General features: G+C 39.2%; 1 protein-coding gene across 1 annotated transcript in view; it reads left to right on the top strand.

Moving 5' to 3' along the window:
- Nucleotides 1-17,483, top strand: part of LOC138738912 (superoxide dismutase [Cu-Zn]-like) — a 29,060-nt gene that overhangs the window by 2,029 nt on the left and 9,548 nt on the right. The window contains exons 2-3 of the mRNA XM_069890103.1: nucleotides 7,996-8,092; nucleotides 17,213-17,282. Of these exons, the coding sequence (XP_069746204.1) occupies nucleotides 7,996-8,092; nucleotides 17,213-17,282 (167 nt within the window). The remainder of the gene's footprint in view (nucleotides 1-7,995; nucleotides 8,093-17,212; nucleotides 17,283-17,483) is intronic.

Consider the following 17,483-nt stretch of genomic DNA (forward strand, 5'->3'; position numbering starts at 1 on the left):
GGATGCCAGGTTTGAACCGGTACATGGGACAAAGTACGAATATTATCAGCGATTTTTCGAATGGCTTGGCCATTATCATCAATCTGTAAGCAGCAGTTAGTCAAATTAAGCTTTCCACATACACCTCCTTCTGTGGCTAGGAGATAGTCTAGGGCTAGACGGTTCTGATATATAGCAGAGTGCATTTGACCTTGCTGGGATGCAAGTAATTGCAGGGCTAGAGCTGTTTGATTTGTAACAATTTCAAGGACTGCTTGCAAGCGAATAATGCGATTTAACATATAAATAGGAGTACGATAACCCCAGGATCCATCTTGAGCCCATGTAGTGGGACCATAATATTGAATTATGCGTTCTGGAGGCCAATCATCTCCCCATTGTCCCAAATGTACCGTGCTAGTGCGGGGCTGATGGTGTAATGTATCAAAAACCTTCACTCCTAATTTATGACCATGATCTTGGGGTAGGAGGAAAAATTCTGGGCGGATTATTCCTAGGAAACAAGTTCCACTCCACTGTAAGGGGAGACGAGTATAAGCTTTATTACCACATACCCAGAATAATCCATTTGGGGATACTCCATATCCCCTTTCCCAAACTCTTTTAAGAACGGGGTTTGATTGGTATGGTCCTGTGATGGTGGAACTGGTACAATTCCAAAGCTGAATACTGCTATTAGACAGGGGTAGGCAATTAGTTTTAAAAACAGTGGATAAGAACCAAGTTAGGGGTTTAGGAAACCAAGTGAAAATACTAGGCGAAATGCGAATCCATACAGCCTTGCAGGGACTTTTTCCTACTGGGTATTTGCCGGTTCGTGAGAGACAATAAAAACCAGAGGGGACGTTAGAGAGAGACCAAGTTTCTCTTGATCTCGTTCGGTTAGTTGTCCAAATTCGGGAAATCATGGTCAATGAATTGAGGGACTCCCCCCCACCAAGGCCATTGCTCTGACATCCGTGGACCCCCGCAGACCCAACAATTGGTTACATTAAAAGTTCCTGCAATTCTAGTTGCAAGATCAACAAAAAGGTTATCTCCCCCAACTGCGTGACCGAAACTTTCATGGTTATTTGGATGGACTCGAACTAAGTCCGGTTGTCTTAAAGGGGCAGGCACTTTCGAGTGTGGAGTGGAACTTCTTATTGGAACAGTACGCTGGTGTATGCAAAACCAGAGTCCATCAGGGCATGGTGGGCCTGAGTCACCCTTCCAACCGTTAAGAGGGAAAGGAGTGGTATTAGGAATCTGTATATAATGACCCATATTATTTCCTTCTTTTTCCACACAAGGGGTATATGGATGTTGGGTGGTATTTTCTGCCCAGCATTTCTCAGGAACTGAGGTATGGGAAATAAAATTACCCTCCTTTCTTCCCCAAATGTGGTCCTGAAACAGGACCACTGTGTCTCTGCATTTCTTACATTTCACACCTGATAAAGACATAGGCAAACTAAGAAAAATCAAAGAACATAACAATAACATTGTGAATCAAGTCTTTCTGCAAAATCGCAAGGTAAGAGGTTTTTCTCCAGGAACACAAGTCCAATCTGAGTTCGTATCAGGGTCCTGAGGCGCCTCTACAGGTCCCTTAAATCTGGATGCGTGTGTCCACCCCTTCTCTCTTGTTCGTGCTGCAGCCTCTGTAGTTAAGAGAACTTGGTATGGACCTTCCCACTGGGGCTGGAGTTTTTCAGTTTTCCAGGTCTTGATGAGAATCCAGTCTCCTGGTTCCACTTTGTGTAAAGAAAAGGCTAGAGGCGGTGTTTGTGCCAATAATCCTCTCTTTCGTAAATCTGTAAGAGAGCGTGACTGTGCCTGTAAATAGTTCCTAACAAATATATCCCCTTCCCCCAAGGTGGGACACCCCTCAACTGTACTCCAGAAGGGAAGCCCAAACATCATTTCATAAGGGGACAACCCTACATCTTTTCGTGGGGCAGTACGAATTCTCAATAAAGCCAGAGGCAGACACTTTATCCAAGGCATTTTAGTTTCCACCATTAATTTTGTCAATTGCATTTTTAGGGTTCCATTCATACGTTCAACCCTCCCTGAGCTTTGTGGATGCCAAGGGGTATGCAATTTCCAAGAGACCTGTAATGCATTACAAATCAATTGCTGGATTTTTGAACAAAAATGTGGACTCCTGTCTGAGTCTATAGAATCCATTATACCATATCTGGGGATTATCTGTTCTAGGAGGAGGCGAGCTACTGTAGAGGCTGTAGCATTTACTGTTGGGAAGGCTTCCACCCATCGGGTAAAGTGATCTATTACCACCAACAGATACTTTCATCTTTGGACTTGAGGTAACTCTGTGAAGTCGATCTGGATACTTTGAAAAGGGCGTATGGCTAATGGTTGACCTCCCATGGTCCCTGTCCTCATTATCTTCTTATTAATTTTTGTGCATAGGTGACAGTTCTGCACCTCCTGTTGGGCCAAGGTGTAGATTCCCTTACACACATATTCTCGAAGCACTGTGTCACATAAGGCTTGGGTGCCCCAGTGGCTCTGATGATGCAGGTGTTTTAAAATATTGCGAGTTATTTCTTTATTTAGAACCATTCTTCCATCTGGTGTCTTCCATGTTCCATCAGGCAGCTGGCTTGCGCCCAGCTGAGCCATGTCCTTTTCTTCCTTAGCAGTGAAAATGGGAGCCTTCTTTATGTTTTGTCTTATTGGGATTAAGGTCAGCAAACGGACTTCTTGTTGCATGGCTGCCCTTTTAGCTTCTTCATCAGCCAGTCTGTTTCCAATTGCTGTTGGGGTATCTCCCCTCTGATGGCCTGGTATATAGCCAAACAGGTTCGGAGATTCAGTGAACCGTTGGGGCAATACAGTCCACCGAAGCTGTCTCCGTCTACCTGTCCATGGATTTTCCCATTCAAACGCGAACATATCTCTACTTTCCTCTTCTAATGGACACGTCCAGAAGGCATCCTTCAAGTCGATAACACTAAACCACTCATGGTCTGGGGGAATCCGACTCATAATAGTATAGGGATTAGGTACCACTGGGTGGCGGGTCTGAACAATAGCATTCAAACTTCTTAGATCCTGAACTAGGCGATAGGATCCATCTAACTTTTTCACTGGGAGTATAGGGGTGTTATAAGGTGACATGCATTCTTCTAATAGTCCGTCTCGTATTAGAGTCTCAATTACCGGCTGTAGCCCTTTTCTCCCTTCCAAAGAAATAGGATACTGATGTTTCCTTACCGGCTGATGACCTGGTATTAATGTGACATGTAAAGGTGGGATGTCCAGACCTCCTTGATTTCCCTCCTTATACCAGACTCTCTCGTCAATCTGCCGTTCATCCTCTTCTTTTAGAGCACAGAGGTGGACTCGCACTTCTCCGTCCACAGGGAGAGCACCCAAACCTAGGAGAGCCTGTAAGTCCCTTCCTAGGAGGTTAAATCTAGCCGACGGTAACAACAAGAGGTCTTGTACCCCTTCTCTTTCTTCCAGTTTCACTGTTACTTGGGGAATTATTGATACCATTCTGGGAGCCCCTTCTATCCCAGAAATTGTCAAATTACTTTTTACAGGTTCAGTCCCGATTGGCACAGTTATTACACTACTTCGTTCCGCTCCTGTGTCCACCATAAACACCACCTCTTCTCCCTTGGGACCAATTTTTAGTTTTACCAGGGGTTCCCTCTTATACTTGGTCCCTAACATTTGGAACCCCTGACCCCCCTAATCTTCTTCCATAAGTTCGAGGGCACGCAATTCCCTCTTGTATCGGGGGCATTCCCTCTTAAAGTGTCCTTCCTCATTGCAGTAATAGCACTTAACGAACCTCCGGGGTCTTCCCTCTCTTGGATATCTTGGATTGTTTAGAGGAAGGTTTTGTTTTCTTTCCCCTCTGGATTCGGCATTCATCTGTCGGATAGTCTGTACCATAACCTTTGTCGCCCTCTTTTGATCTTCTTCTTCTCTCTGCACATATACTTTTTGCGCCTTTTTAACAGGTCGCTTAGGGGTTTTTCGCTCCAGTCCTCCTCCTTTTCTAATTTCTTTCTAATGTCCTGCCATGATTTGGAAACAAATTCAATTCGAATAAGCTGTTCACCCATTGGTGTACTAGGGTCTACCCCCGCATACTGTTGGACATTCTTTCTCACCCTCTCCAAGAAATCAGTAGGGGACTCGTCTTTCCCCTGGTGGTTCCCAAATGCCTTGGTGAAATTGTGACCCTTTGGCACAGCCTCCCGTATCCCTTTAATTGTCCACTCTCTATATTGTCTCATACTTGCCAATCCCTCGGGTGTTCGTTTGTCCCACCTGGGTTCATTTAAGGGATATTTTTGTTCATGGGGTCTGGGGTCCCCAGGTTGTTCATATTCCCACATGAGGAGGGCAGCCCGTCGAATCATCTGCCTCTCCTGGGGTGAGAATAATGTTCCCATTATTGCCTGCATCTCTTCCCACGTATATGTGTTTGGTTCCAGGAATTGGTCGAGCTGTTCGGCCAGTCCTATAGGATCTTCCAATAACTTTTTCATTTCTTTCTTAAATCCCCGCACCTCTGTACTAGTTAGGGGAACATTCACATATCCCGTTCCCCCTCCCGGTCCTCCCATAGGAACTTCCCTCAGGGGATTTAGGCTTATTGAAAACTTTGATGGTCCTGGACCAGTCTGGGATCTTGTCCAGGGTCGGTTTACCGGTGGAAGTTTAGGGTCCGACTCCCTTAATTCATTCTTTTTTTCCCGGCCCCTTTCGGGGCAATCAGATTCATCACCTTTCCCCTCCGGTAATGAGCTTTCCTCGGGCGCAGTAGGCACCGGGGGAATATAAGGAGGGGGAAGGTTGTCCAGAGGTTCCCATTTCTTTTCTCCCGCTACCCTCAATTTAAAACATTTTGTTAAGGATCCTGGCCAGGGAACCCAACAAAATGCATATGCTGACTCTTCTTGATTCACCTTTGGTCTTGAATTTACATATATGTTTAATGCTTGTCTAACCCAATCCTCATCAGATCCAAATTTCGGCCACCAGACCGAGGAACCTTTAATAGGTTGTTTCGACCAAAGGAGACAATATTGAACCATCTTTTTCTTGTTTTTGTCTCGATATCTTTTACTATCCCAATTTTCAAACATTCTCCCCAAAGGGCTGTCAAGGGGAACTCCCAGGAATTGTCCTGAATTATCGTTGCTGAGGACCCTCTCATTCTGGACCCTACTCCCTTCTTCTCAGACGCCTCGTCGGAGGTACTGTCCCTCCTTCGGTTACCGCTGAGGTTTCCCTGGGGTCGACCCCTCTCTTCTCGGCACTTCGTCGGAGGTGCTGTCCCTCCTTCGGTTACCGCCGAGGTTTTCCTGGGATCTATCCTAGAGTCCCATGACAGGGTCCTCACGCCACGACAAAAGCTCTATACCTGATCTATTACGTTAGGTTTTTTTTTTATCCAAACAGGTGTATCCCGTTACACCTGTTACCCAATCCCCACACCACAATCATAAGTCGTCACTTACCGGTGTCTTCTCGGGGATTGAACCGTCACCCTTCTCCTCTCCGTCGTGTCGTGTCACCTTGTCCGGATACCACTCGCTCAAGCCGCCCGAAGCGACGAGCAAGGGACTAGGAGCCGCTGAACTCAGCGGGGTGCACCACCTCCGATGTCCCTCTTCTCGCCTCCCCTCACGGCTGGAGTGTAGATCCCGGACGAGCCCCCATTTGTCAGAAATAAAACTTCTCACACATGAGTCTCTTTAAAACTGATGACACGACAAGCTTTATTTACAAGTCTGCAGAGTTGGACTCAACTGGCTTCTCACCAGTTAAGCCCCGATACATACAGTGCATTGATTTTTATACCCTTATTGTTTGCCCTTCCCCTTCTTATTAATACTGTTTTAATTGGTTAGTATTGCAAAAGCATCCTAAGTACAACTGCATTTTTAATTATCACGTTCGATACGTACGCTGCGAACTCTACATACACTAAATTCTGTTTCTCACCCTTCTTATCAATCTTTTGTCTCCTGCATGTCTCTCACTATGACCATGAAAAGATATGTTTAAAAAAACATATCCAGCTGAACCTTTTGTCCTTGGCTGCTAGTAAGCTCCCTGTCCGTTCTGGCTTCCCTTTTTATGATTAATCATCACATTTTAACTTAAGCCATTTTAACCTAAATTCTCTATATATAACACTTAAGATTGAAAGAGTGAAGAAAAAATTGGAAGGATGTTGGGGACTTGAGCTGAATTACAGGGAAAGGTTGAATGGTTCAGACTTTATTCCCTGGACCATCAGAAAATTGGGGGAGATTTGATTGAGGTCTACAAAGTTATAGATAGGTATATGCAAACAGGATTTTTTTTTTACTGAGGTTGGATGAGAAAAATAGAATGCATTAAGGGTGAAAGGTGAAATATTGAAGGGGAACTCACTCAGAGGATGGTGAGTGTGAAATGACCTGCCAACAAAGGTGATGAATGTGGGCTTGATTTTGAAAAGATTAGATAGATACATGAGTGGGAGGTCAAGGTCCAGTTAGTGGTCAATGATATTAAGTGGAATAATAATTTAGTATGGTCTAGATTGGTCAAAGAATTTTTTTTGTGCTGGAGTATTCTGTGGTTCAAAAGGGTAACACAAGAGAGAATCATCTCCTTTAGGATCAGTCTGGTCATCTATGTGTGGAGTCGTGGAGGTGGGTGAGGACTTAAAACAATGACTTCATTTGCATTTACTGTGGAAAAGATGATGAAAGCCACAAAATTCAGCAAAGAGAACAGTGATGACCAGAAACAGATCAGCATTGCCAAAGATGTGTTAGATGTATTGAGCTACATAAATCCCAGGAGTCTGACCAAATTACCGTAGGAATTTGTGCAAGAAATTGCTGGGGCCCTCTTAGAGATATTAATGTAATCTTCATCCACCAGTCAAGAATCAAAAGACTGGAGGATGATTCATGTTGTGCGTTTATTTAAATAGGGCTTCAAGGACAAGGTAGGGAACCAAAAGCCAGTGAATGTAACATCAGCAGAAAGTTATGGTCAGGGATTCTGAGGGACAGGATCTATCTGTTTGGAAAAGCAAGAACAGATTCTGGACAGTGATGGCCTTGTGTGTGTGAACGTGTGTCTCATTGAATTTTTTTGGATGAGGTGAACAAAAGGATTTGCTAAGGCAGAGTAGTACAACTTCAGAAAGACCTTTGTTTAACATGAAGGCTGGTCCAGAAGGTTAAGTCACATGGGATCCAGGGTGAGATACCCAACTGGGTACATAATTGTCCTGGTGGAAAGGGTCAGAAGGTGGATTGTTTTATTCACATTGGAGGCCTGTGGCCAGTGGAGTGCTGCAGAAATTATGCTGGATCTCCTGTTGTTTATCGTGTCAACAATAGGGATGACAGTATAGATGGCATGATCAGCAAGTTTACACCAAAATTGGTAGTAAGGAGGACAGTGAAGAAGTCTAAAATTACAACAGGATCTCATTCAAGTTCAAGTTTATTAGCATGTTCCAAGTGAGTTGTTTTGTGAGTAGTCCAACTAGCCAATTCAAACACAGTATGGCAAATAAAACACAGTGCAGAGAGAGTTCAGTTAGTGCAGAGCAAAGGTGACATTATTTGATTAACACAAGGTTTATTCAAAAATCTGATAGAGATGAAGGAAATTGTCCTTGACTCTGTTGGTGTGTGATCTCATATTTGTAAATCTGTTTCCCGATGGGAAGAGGATAAAGTGTGTGCAGCTGAGGTGGGATGAGTTATTTAGTGTGTTGGCTGTTTTTCCAAAACAGCGGGAAGTGAAAATGGAATGATTGGGTACAGTTGCGCAGACTTCATCTGAACTGTTCCGACAAATGGAAGTTCGAAATTACATAGTGACTATCCTTTCAAATACTGATTGGCCTATGGTGTGTAAACATTTTCATTTTTGTATTTCTGTATTTGCTAACCTAAGTTTACAGTATATCCTGGAGCAGGAAAGAAAAAAATCTGTAGTGTTTTGCAGGAAGGTGGCCATACAACTATTGTGATGGGGGAAATATTTGGGTTGACTCCTGGAAAACATGGACTTCACGTGCACACATTTGGAGATATTTCTAAAGGTATGAATAGTTATTTGCCATTTTTAAGTAGAAATTCCCCTGTTTTAATATTTGAAGTACTAAGTGGAGAAAGTTTTACCTCTAAAATTTTTGGATATGAAGATTTAGTTACACAAACAATCAATGAATTTGAAAAATAACCAGCATTTTTTAGAATTATAGGTAATAAAAATACAAATTTCATTCCTCTGAAAATTGAAGTGGCATTGACTTAAATGCCAAAGTGTCTCCTTTAGGGTCAACTGTTGCATTCTGCATTTGTTGTCTTCCAACCATTTGTGTTACATTGTCAGTAGAAAATGTTAAAACATTGGCTGCCGTAGAAACATAATTGTTGAAAGGCAATCATTTTGATCCCAGAATATCAACAAACTGGTGATTTCCCAAGGGCACTGTCCAGGGTTCTTCGGATTGAATAACCTTATCTTCGTAAAAACAGATTTGTATATTATCCAAAAATGCAATAATTAAGCTTTGCAAGGATGTGCAGCATTAACAAAACAGCAGAAAGGTTTAGGCTGATGAATGTCAAGTAACGTCAAACTATTCATGGCACGAGTTAATGTAGCAGTTAGCGCAACGCTATTGCAGCACCAACAACCCAGGTTGGAATCTGGCACTGTCTGTAAGGCTTTTTTTTTAATGTTCTTTCCGTGGCTTTTCCCAGTAGAGTCTTCAACCTTACCAATCATTTCTTTACATTGCTCTACATCACCATGGCAATCTTTAAATTCTTCCTCAATTCTCTGAAATTTAATCAGTATTTTATCCACTGTCTTCACACACTTTGAAAGATCAGTCTGTAAGCATTTCTTCTTTCATTGTAGTACATTTTGTTTCAAACCGATTCTTAATAGATGTAAAACCTAGTGTTGGGTATAAGTCCACGTCGTGATGTCACCCTTCCATATATATAACCCTATGTGTCAGTAGCCAGGTTAGTCTAATAGAAGTAGAGGATGAGAAAGCATCACGTCTCCGAGTCTTAATTGTGTGAGTGCATACACAACAATGGCGACAAGGAACGAAACGAACTCTACACATATTCCATGCACCAACCATAAAAAGGAAAACAACAGAAGGTTAAAAAATAACTACCCAACAACCCCAACAAATTTCCGCCAAAAGATCAACGTGAAAGCGCACCAAGATGGCGGAGAGAAAGTTTGGCGAATTCAACGAAGTAGAAGAAAGTTGGGATAACTCCATAGAATGGTTTAACTATTACTGCATAGCCCACAATATTGTGGAAGATCCAGTAAACTGCAAATGTGCCCTCTTTCCTCAGTATAATGGGTAGCAAAAGATTCGACCTCCTTAAGACCTTGCTGTCCCTGGAGGATCCAGGGATTAAGACATTCAATGAATTATGTACAGCTCTAAGAAACCATTTGAGCCTCAAACCACTAGTTATGGCAGAAAGGCAATGATTCTATGAAAAGAGATGAGGACCAGGAGAAACAGTAAGTGAATACCTGGTATTGTTGCACAAACTGGCAGAGCACTCTCATTTGGAGCAGTTCCTAAATCAGGCACTGCAAGACAGATTAGCGATGGGGCTGGCAAATCGCCAAGCAAGGCAAAATTTATTGGGAATGGATCAAGACGTTATGTTACAGATTGCATATAGAGCTGCCTGCAGCTCTGAAATGGCAGATTAAAAACTTGGATGTGAGTCAACCAAACCTACTCGTCGGGAGGTCTTCCTGCCAACAATGCTTCTGTTGTGGGAAAAACAACCACCGACCAGAAAACTGTTTCTTCAAAAATTCTGAATGCAACCATTGCAACCTATCAAAGTTAAATGTCTGCTTCTAAAGTGCAGGAGGCCTGCAAATCAACAGGCAGCTAAAGTCAAAACAATTGCACAGAGAGAGAGGCAACCTATCAACGATGATGATAACAGCCCAATGGTTGACCTTCAGGCTCCTGAAATTTCAGCTCCTGAGATATTACGCATCCGAGGAATAAATGGAGGAAACAGTAATCTTTATACATCTAAAAATATATGGACACTCCCTGAAGACGGAGTTAGACATGGGACAGAGGTGTCCCTAATGTCGTTACATGTAAAGGAACGCTTGCTACCACACCTCCCTGTAAAAACAACTGAAATAACTAATATCTGTAACAAGAGACAGAATCAAAGTGTTCGGAAAAAGTACGGTCCAAGTACAATGCAAACAACAGCAACCAAAAACACTCTACATCATAGATACCCAGGGACCAGCACTCTTCAGAAGAAACTGGCTGGAAATTGGTTCAATACTAAATGTAAACCACACTGACACCTCCCAGCTAGAACTCAAACAAATCCTCAACAACCACACAATGGTTTTCCAACAAGAAATGGGGAAAATTAAAGGTTCTCAAGCCAAAATGAAATTAAAAGATATTGCAGAATCAAAATTCTTCAAAGCCAGAACAGTCCCATTTGCTATTAAAGGAAAAATTTAGGCTGAATTTACATGAAGCTATATTAGAACAAAAACAATACAGCGATTGGGCAGTGCCCATCATACCCATACAAAAATCAAACAATGAAATTTGCATTTGCACCAATTAAAAAAATCATCATCAATCCATCATTCAAAATACCCAATGCCCAAGGAAGAAGAATTGTTCCAAGAACTAAACGGAGGGCAAAAATTCACAAAATTAAATTTGTCACAAGCATATCAACAGATAGAATTGGAGAAAAAAAATCAAGAGAATATGTGGCAATCGATATCCATCTGGGACTATTCACGCATGCCTAACAGAATTTCAGCGGCACCTGCGCTTTTTCAAGCAACAATGGTCAAATTACTGCATGGACTGAAACTTGAAGACAAGTGTGAATATTTGCAAGGTTGGCTGCAGAAATTCAAGAAGCATCATGTTATTAAATATCTGAAAATTTGTGGTGAAAAAGCTTCTGCTGATTATGATGCAGCTCAGCGTTACTTTGATTAATTTGCCAAAATATTATCTGATGAAAACCTTAGTCCAGAGCAAATTTACAATACTGATGAAACGGCTCTACTGGTGCTATATCCCTAGAAAAACATTAACAACGACTGATGAAGAGCACCATCAGGTTTCAAGAATAAAATGTACAGTATGCTCATAATTTGATGGTCTATCTTTAGCTCACTTCATTTACCCCCACATCCCCGATGGACAAGAGACCATTCTAGTTGGAGTGTGCTTTGCGCAAATCTGAAATCAGAGCAATTATTTAATGTTGCTACTATTCTATTATCCAAATAAATTCTGAAAAGTGTCTGGTCCCAACAGTTTCAGATAAAATATTATGTACCTGTACAAATATTGTTAGGAAATGTACCATCATAGAAGAGGGAAGAGAGATTTGATGGAGAAATACCTTGGAAAATGGAAGAAGATACTTGATGAGTTCATTGCCTTATTCTTGACCACTGCAAAGCTAAAGCTTTAAATTGGTAAGAACATTTTCACTTGAAAAATTGCCTGTGGAAACAACAATTTCATATTAAATTGCCTAATGTCCACTTACATTATAATCAAACTCTAGGTGAAAAGAGTAATCTAATTATGAACTGACATCGGAATGCAATATTGTTCAATATTTGATCTATACAAAAAAGGTAGATTGAAGAATGCTTCACACATTGTGTCTGCCACATATCTAGATATGAGCATAAAATAATAGGCTTGAAAGTGAACTACAACCCAACAGTAACTGGGTTGAGAAGAGTAGCCAGTTTCTGAGACTTGTTTCTACTGAAAAATCCCAAAGGTAATAGGCCAGAACGGTTGGTGTAGTGGTTAGCGCAATGCATTTACAACACAGCGATCAGGACCAGGGTTTATATTTATATATATATATATATATATATATGTGTGTAAATAGAGCATAAGTAAGAACTAAGAAGGGAAAGAAAGGAAGTAAGGAGGGAATTAAGAGAGTGACCTTTGGGGGGGCTGGGTGGGGAAGAATAACAGTCACTGCGAAATCAGTTGACACTTGCGAGCGGATTCGCAAATCCAAATGGAGAGGGGAGATGTGGTTGCCCGACAAGGGACAAAGGGCAACTCAGAAATGGGAGGGACTATTGGGGTTAAAGGAATTTTAGATATGAGAATAGTGGAAATATTTTATGTTTTAGAAATGTTGTCTTATAATGTGTTCAAAAAAAGAAAGCAGAAATGGATAAGAAGGGAAGGTGGTGATAAGGAAACGGAAAGGAAAGATAAACAAAGTATGAAATGACTATGTTGAACTATATGACTTTAAATATTAATGGAATACATCACCAAATCAAAAGGAAGAAACTGTTAAATTTACTGAAAAAAGAAAAAAATGATATAGCATTCGTACAAGAAACACATCTAACTGAAGTGGAACACAAGAAATTAAAGAGAGATTGGATATGACATGTAACAGCAGCATCATATAATTCAAAAGCCAGAGGAGTAGCTATATTAATCAATAGAAATGTACCAATCAAAATAGAAGAGGAAATAATAGATCCAGCAGGGAGATATGTAATGATAAAATGTCAGATATATTCAGAATTTTGGAATTTACTCAATGTATACTCACCTAATGAAGAAGATCAAAAATTTCTGCAAGATATCTTTTTGAAGATAGCAGATACGCAAGGGAACATGCTAATAGGAGGAGATTTTAACCTTAATTTGGACTCAAACATGGATAAAACTGGAAAAAAAACTAACAGAAAGAACAAAGTAACCAAATTTATAATTAAATCGATGCAAGAAATGCAACTTTTGGATATATGGACGAAACAACACCCAAAGGAAAAGGAATATTCATATTATTCGGGTAGACACAAAACATTCTCAAGGATAGACCTGTTCCTGTTATCAGCCCACATTCAAGGGAGAGTTAGGAAAACGGAATATAAGGCTCGACTATTATCGGACCACTCACCCCTGTTATTGGCAATAGAGCTAGAGGACATCCCACCAAGAATGTATAGATGGAGATTAAACTCCATGCTACTTAAAAGACAGGATTTTAGAGAATTAATTGAATGACAAATTAAAATGTACTTTGAAATAAATACAGAATCAGTGAAAGATAAATTTATACTATGGGACGCAATGAAAGCGTTCATCAGAGGGCAAATAATAAGTTATGTAACTAAGATGAAGAAGGACTACAATCGGGAAACAGAACAGTTGGAAAGGGAAATAACAAATATAGAAAAAGAATTAGCAATAAAGGAAGATACAACTAAAAGAAGAGAATTGGCAGACAAAAAAATAAAATATGAAACACTACAAACATATAAGGTGGAGAAGAACATAATGAAGACAAAACAGAAATATTATGAGCTAGGAGAAAAAAAACGCACAAAATTCTAGCGTGGCAGCTTAAGACAGAACAAACTAAAAGAATGGTATTGGCATTAAGGAAAAAGGACAAACAAATTACATATAATCCAACGGCGATCAATGAAAACTTCAGGGAATTCTACGAGCAATTATATCAAACTGAAAACGAAGGGAAAGAAGACAAAATAGATGAATTTCTAACTAAAATTGAACTACCGAAATTACAGAGGAGCAAAATAAATTAATAAAACCATTTGAAAGAGAAGAATTACAGGAGATATTAAAAAAACTACCGAACAATAAAATACCAGGAGAGGATGGATTCCCAATAGAATAGAATTCTATAAAACATTTAAAGACTTATTGATTCCTCCCCTCCAGGAAGTAATCAACCAGATTGATAAAACACAAAACATACCAGATTCATGCAAAACAGCAATAATTACAGTAATACCAAAGACAGGGAAAGATCCACTAGCAACAGCATCATATAGACCAATATCTCTACTTAACACAGATTATAAGATAATAGCTAAACTATTAGCAAACAGATTGACTGACTATGTACCAAAAATAGTAAATCTAGACCAAACTGGATTTATTAAAAAAAGACGATCAATGGACAATATCTGTAAATTTATTAACTTAATTCATGCAGTAGAAGGAAATAAAACTCCAACAGTAGCGGTGGTTGCTTTAGACGCAGAGAAGGCCTTTGACAGAATAGAATTACTTATTCAAAGTACTATAAAAATTCAGCCTACCAGAGAAATATATTAATTGGATTAAAGCATTATATAAGGGGCCATTGGCGAAAGTGACAGTAAATGGATATATATCAAAACAATTTAACTTAAGCAGATCAACAAGGCAGGGATGTCCACTATCTCCCTCACTGTTCACGTTAGCTATAGAACCACTAGCAGAACTGATAAGAACAGAAAATAAAACAAGAGGGATAAAAATAAAAGAGAAGGAATATAAAATCAGTCTATTTGCAGATGACATTATAATATACTTAACAGAACCAGAAATATCAATAAAAGAATTACATAGGAAATTGAAGGAATATGGAGAAGTATCGGGGTACAAGATCAACGCAAATAAAAGTGAAGCGATGCCAATGAATAATGCGGATTTCACAAAGTTCAAGAAAGAATCACCATTTAGATGGCAAACACAAGCAATGCGATACCTGGGTATAGAACTAAATAAAAATCTCGGCCATCTATATAAACTAAATTATCATCCATTAATGAAAAAATTACAAAATGATTTAGAGCATTGGAAAGACTCATCACTAACACTGATAGGAAGGATAAACTGTATTAAAATGAACATTTTCCCAAGGATACAATACCTATTTCAGTCATTACCAATTCACCTAACAGAGAAATTCTTCAAGGATTAAAGAAAATAATAAGGAAATTCTTATGGAAAGGCGGAAAACTGAGGATAGCACTAGATAAATTAACAGAATGGTACAAACAAGGAGGCTTACAATGACCAAAATTTAAGAATTATTATAGAGCCGCACAATTAAGATACCTATCAGATTTTTATCAAACAAGGGAAAAACCAGATTAGAACTAGATAAAATAGGGGAGAAGACACCTGAACATATACTATATAAATGGGATGAAAAATTGGTGCAACGTAGGAATTCACCGGTATTGCATCATCTGCTCAACATTTGGAAGAAGATTCATGTAGAAAGGAATAAAACAAATTACCAACTACCAAAACTAATATCGACGCAAAATCAACTAATCCCTTTCACAATAGATAACCTTTCCTTTAGAGAATGGGAGAGAAAAGGGATCAAAAGAATAGAAAATTGTTTTTCGGGAAATAAATTATTATCCTTTGAACAAATGAAGGATAAATATAACTCACGATACAATGTTTGCATACCACCAACTGAAAACCTACTTGAAGGACAAATTGGGAAACAGTCTGAGGTTACCAGAAGGAAGCAATTTTGAATATGTGATTACAGACACAATGATAATTAAAAAATTTGTAACAAACATGTACATCAAACTGCAAGAAAAGGAGAACGAGGAAACAAGTGGTAAACCTAAACAAAAATGGGAACAAGATCTAAACATAAAGATAAAGAATGAAACATGGGAAAAGCTATGCTTCGGAACTATGAGAAATACAATAAACATGAGGTTACGCATGATACAATATAACTGGATACACAGGCTGTTCATCACACCTCAAAAGTTAAATTAATGGGACCCAACAGTATCAGACAGATGTTTTCGCTGTAAAAAGGAAACGGAAACAACAATTCATGCAATTTGGATATGTGAGAAAGTGAAAACATTTTGGGAAGATCTAAACCAGATATTAAACAAAATCACAAAAAGCAATATACCAAAAAACCCAGAGATCTTCCTCTTAAGTAATATAAGAAATAAAGAATTTGGACTTGATTTGGATGGAGCACAAAAAGATTTGTTATGTTAGCCCTAGCTGTAGCAAAAAAATGTATTATGTCAACCTGGAAATTAGAAGACAACTTGAGAATACAACAATGGTACATAGAAATGAATAAATGTATTCCATTAGAAAAAATAACATATAATTTAAGAAATAACATCACATATTCGAACAAATATGGGAGCCATACATGAAATACAATAGAGAAATCCTACCATAGACTTCCATCACCTAAAATGACAGAAGGAGAAGACAATGAAAAGAACTGACTCAGTAAAATTTCTTGTTTATTTTTATTAAGTGATAACATTGTTTAACGGGTTTAATGTATCTTATAGATTGAACTTCAAACAAATGGTGTGGGGGTGAGGGAGGGAGGGAAGGGAGGGGGGAAAAAGGGGGAGAAAATGACACTATATATTCAAGAAAAAAAATGTCTGTATGTATCTTGGTCAATATGGTTTATAGTGTGAAAAATAAAAAATTATTTTTCTTTCACGAACCATATCCCCTAATCCAAGATGTATGACTAAAGAAAATATGTACTTTGTTCATAAAATAAAATGGCAAATATAAAACTTTAGAAATAACATTTTGTCTAAGGTTATGAAAGTAATTCAAGAACGGTCCCCATAGCATTAGAAATCTTACATTTGATGTATTAATTGAATAACATATCTTTACAAAATTTAAGCAGGACACAATGTCCCTCAGCCACTGAGCATGTGTGGGTGGGGCTGCAACCTTCAATTTTTAAGTTCAGCACAGTTAGTGCAACAGTTTGCACAATGCTGTTGGAGTGCCAACAAAGGGTCCAGACTTTGAATCCGGCGCTGTCTGTAAGGAGTTTGTACATGCTCCCTGTGTTTCCCAAGGACTCCGGTTTCCCACTCTTCAAAACTTACCTGGGGTTGTAGGTTAATAGGGTGTAATTGGACGGCACAGGCTTGTGGGCCAAAAGGTCCTGTTATCATGCTGTAAGTCTAATTTTTTTTAAAAAACGTATAAGATCTTGTGTGGACTAGAACATATATTTGTGGGAGTCTTTAATGTTTATTGCTAGTCTGTGAAGAAACGATTACATCATTTTCAATTATACAAATCATTGTTAGTGCAACACAATTTCAATGCCAGTGACCTGGCTTCAAATTTACTGCTGTTTGTAAGGAATATATGTTTTTCCCCTTCATGTCTACATGGGTTTATTCCCATGCTCCAAAGATGCACAGCATCAGTAGGTTAATTGAGTTTCACTTGTTGTATTTGGGCGCTGTGGGCTTGTGAGTTGGAAGGGTCTATTTGTGCTCTAAATTAAATTAAAACCGGTTCAATATTTGTTTTTAGGTTTCGATTGTACAGGCCCTCATTTTAACCCCTGTAGTGAAAAACATGGTGCACCACAAGATAAAAGGAGGTGAATGTTTATGAATAAAATGCTGATTTTTTAAGAAGTCTCAACTTGTCATCATATAAATGACTTTTAACCTTGAGCTTCATTTATCAACTCGAGAATTTTCATATATTATATTTCTCAGACTAGTTTAAGAGAATTTTTAGGCTTCAGATGAAGTGTCTCAATAAAAATCTGGATGTGAATTAAAATAATTTTATAATT

This window comes from Narcine bancroftii, chromosome 7, assembly GCF_036971445.1.
Source record: "Narcine bancroftii isolate sNarBan1 chromosome 7, sNarBan1.hap1, whole genome shotgun sequence".
Lineage (NCBI taxonomy): Eukaryota > Metazoa > Chordata > Chondrichthyes > Torpediniformes > Narcinidae > Narcine > Narcine bancroftii.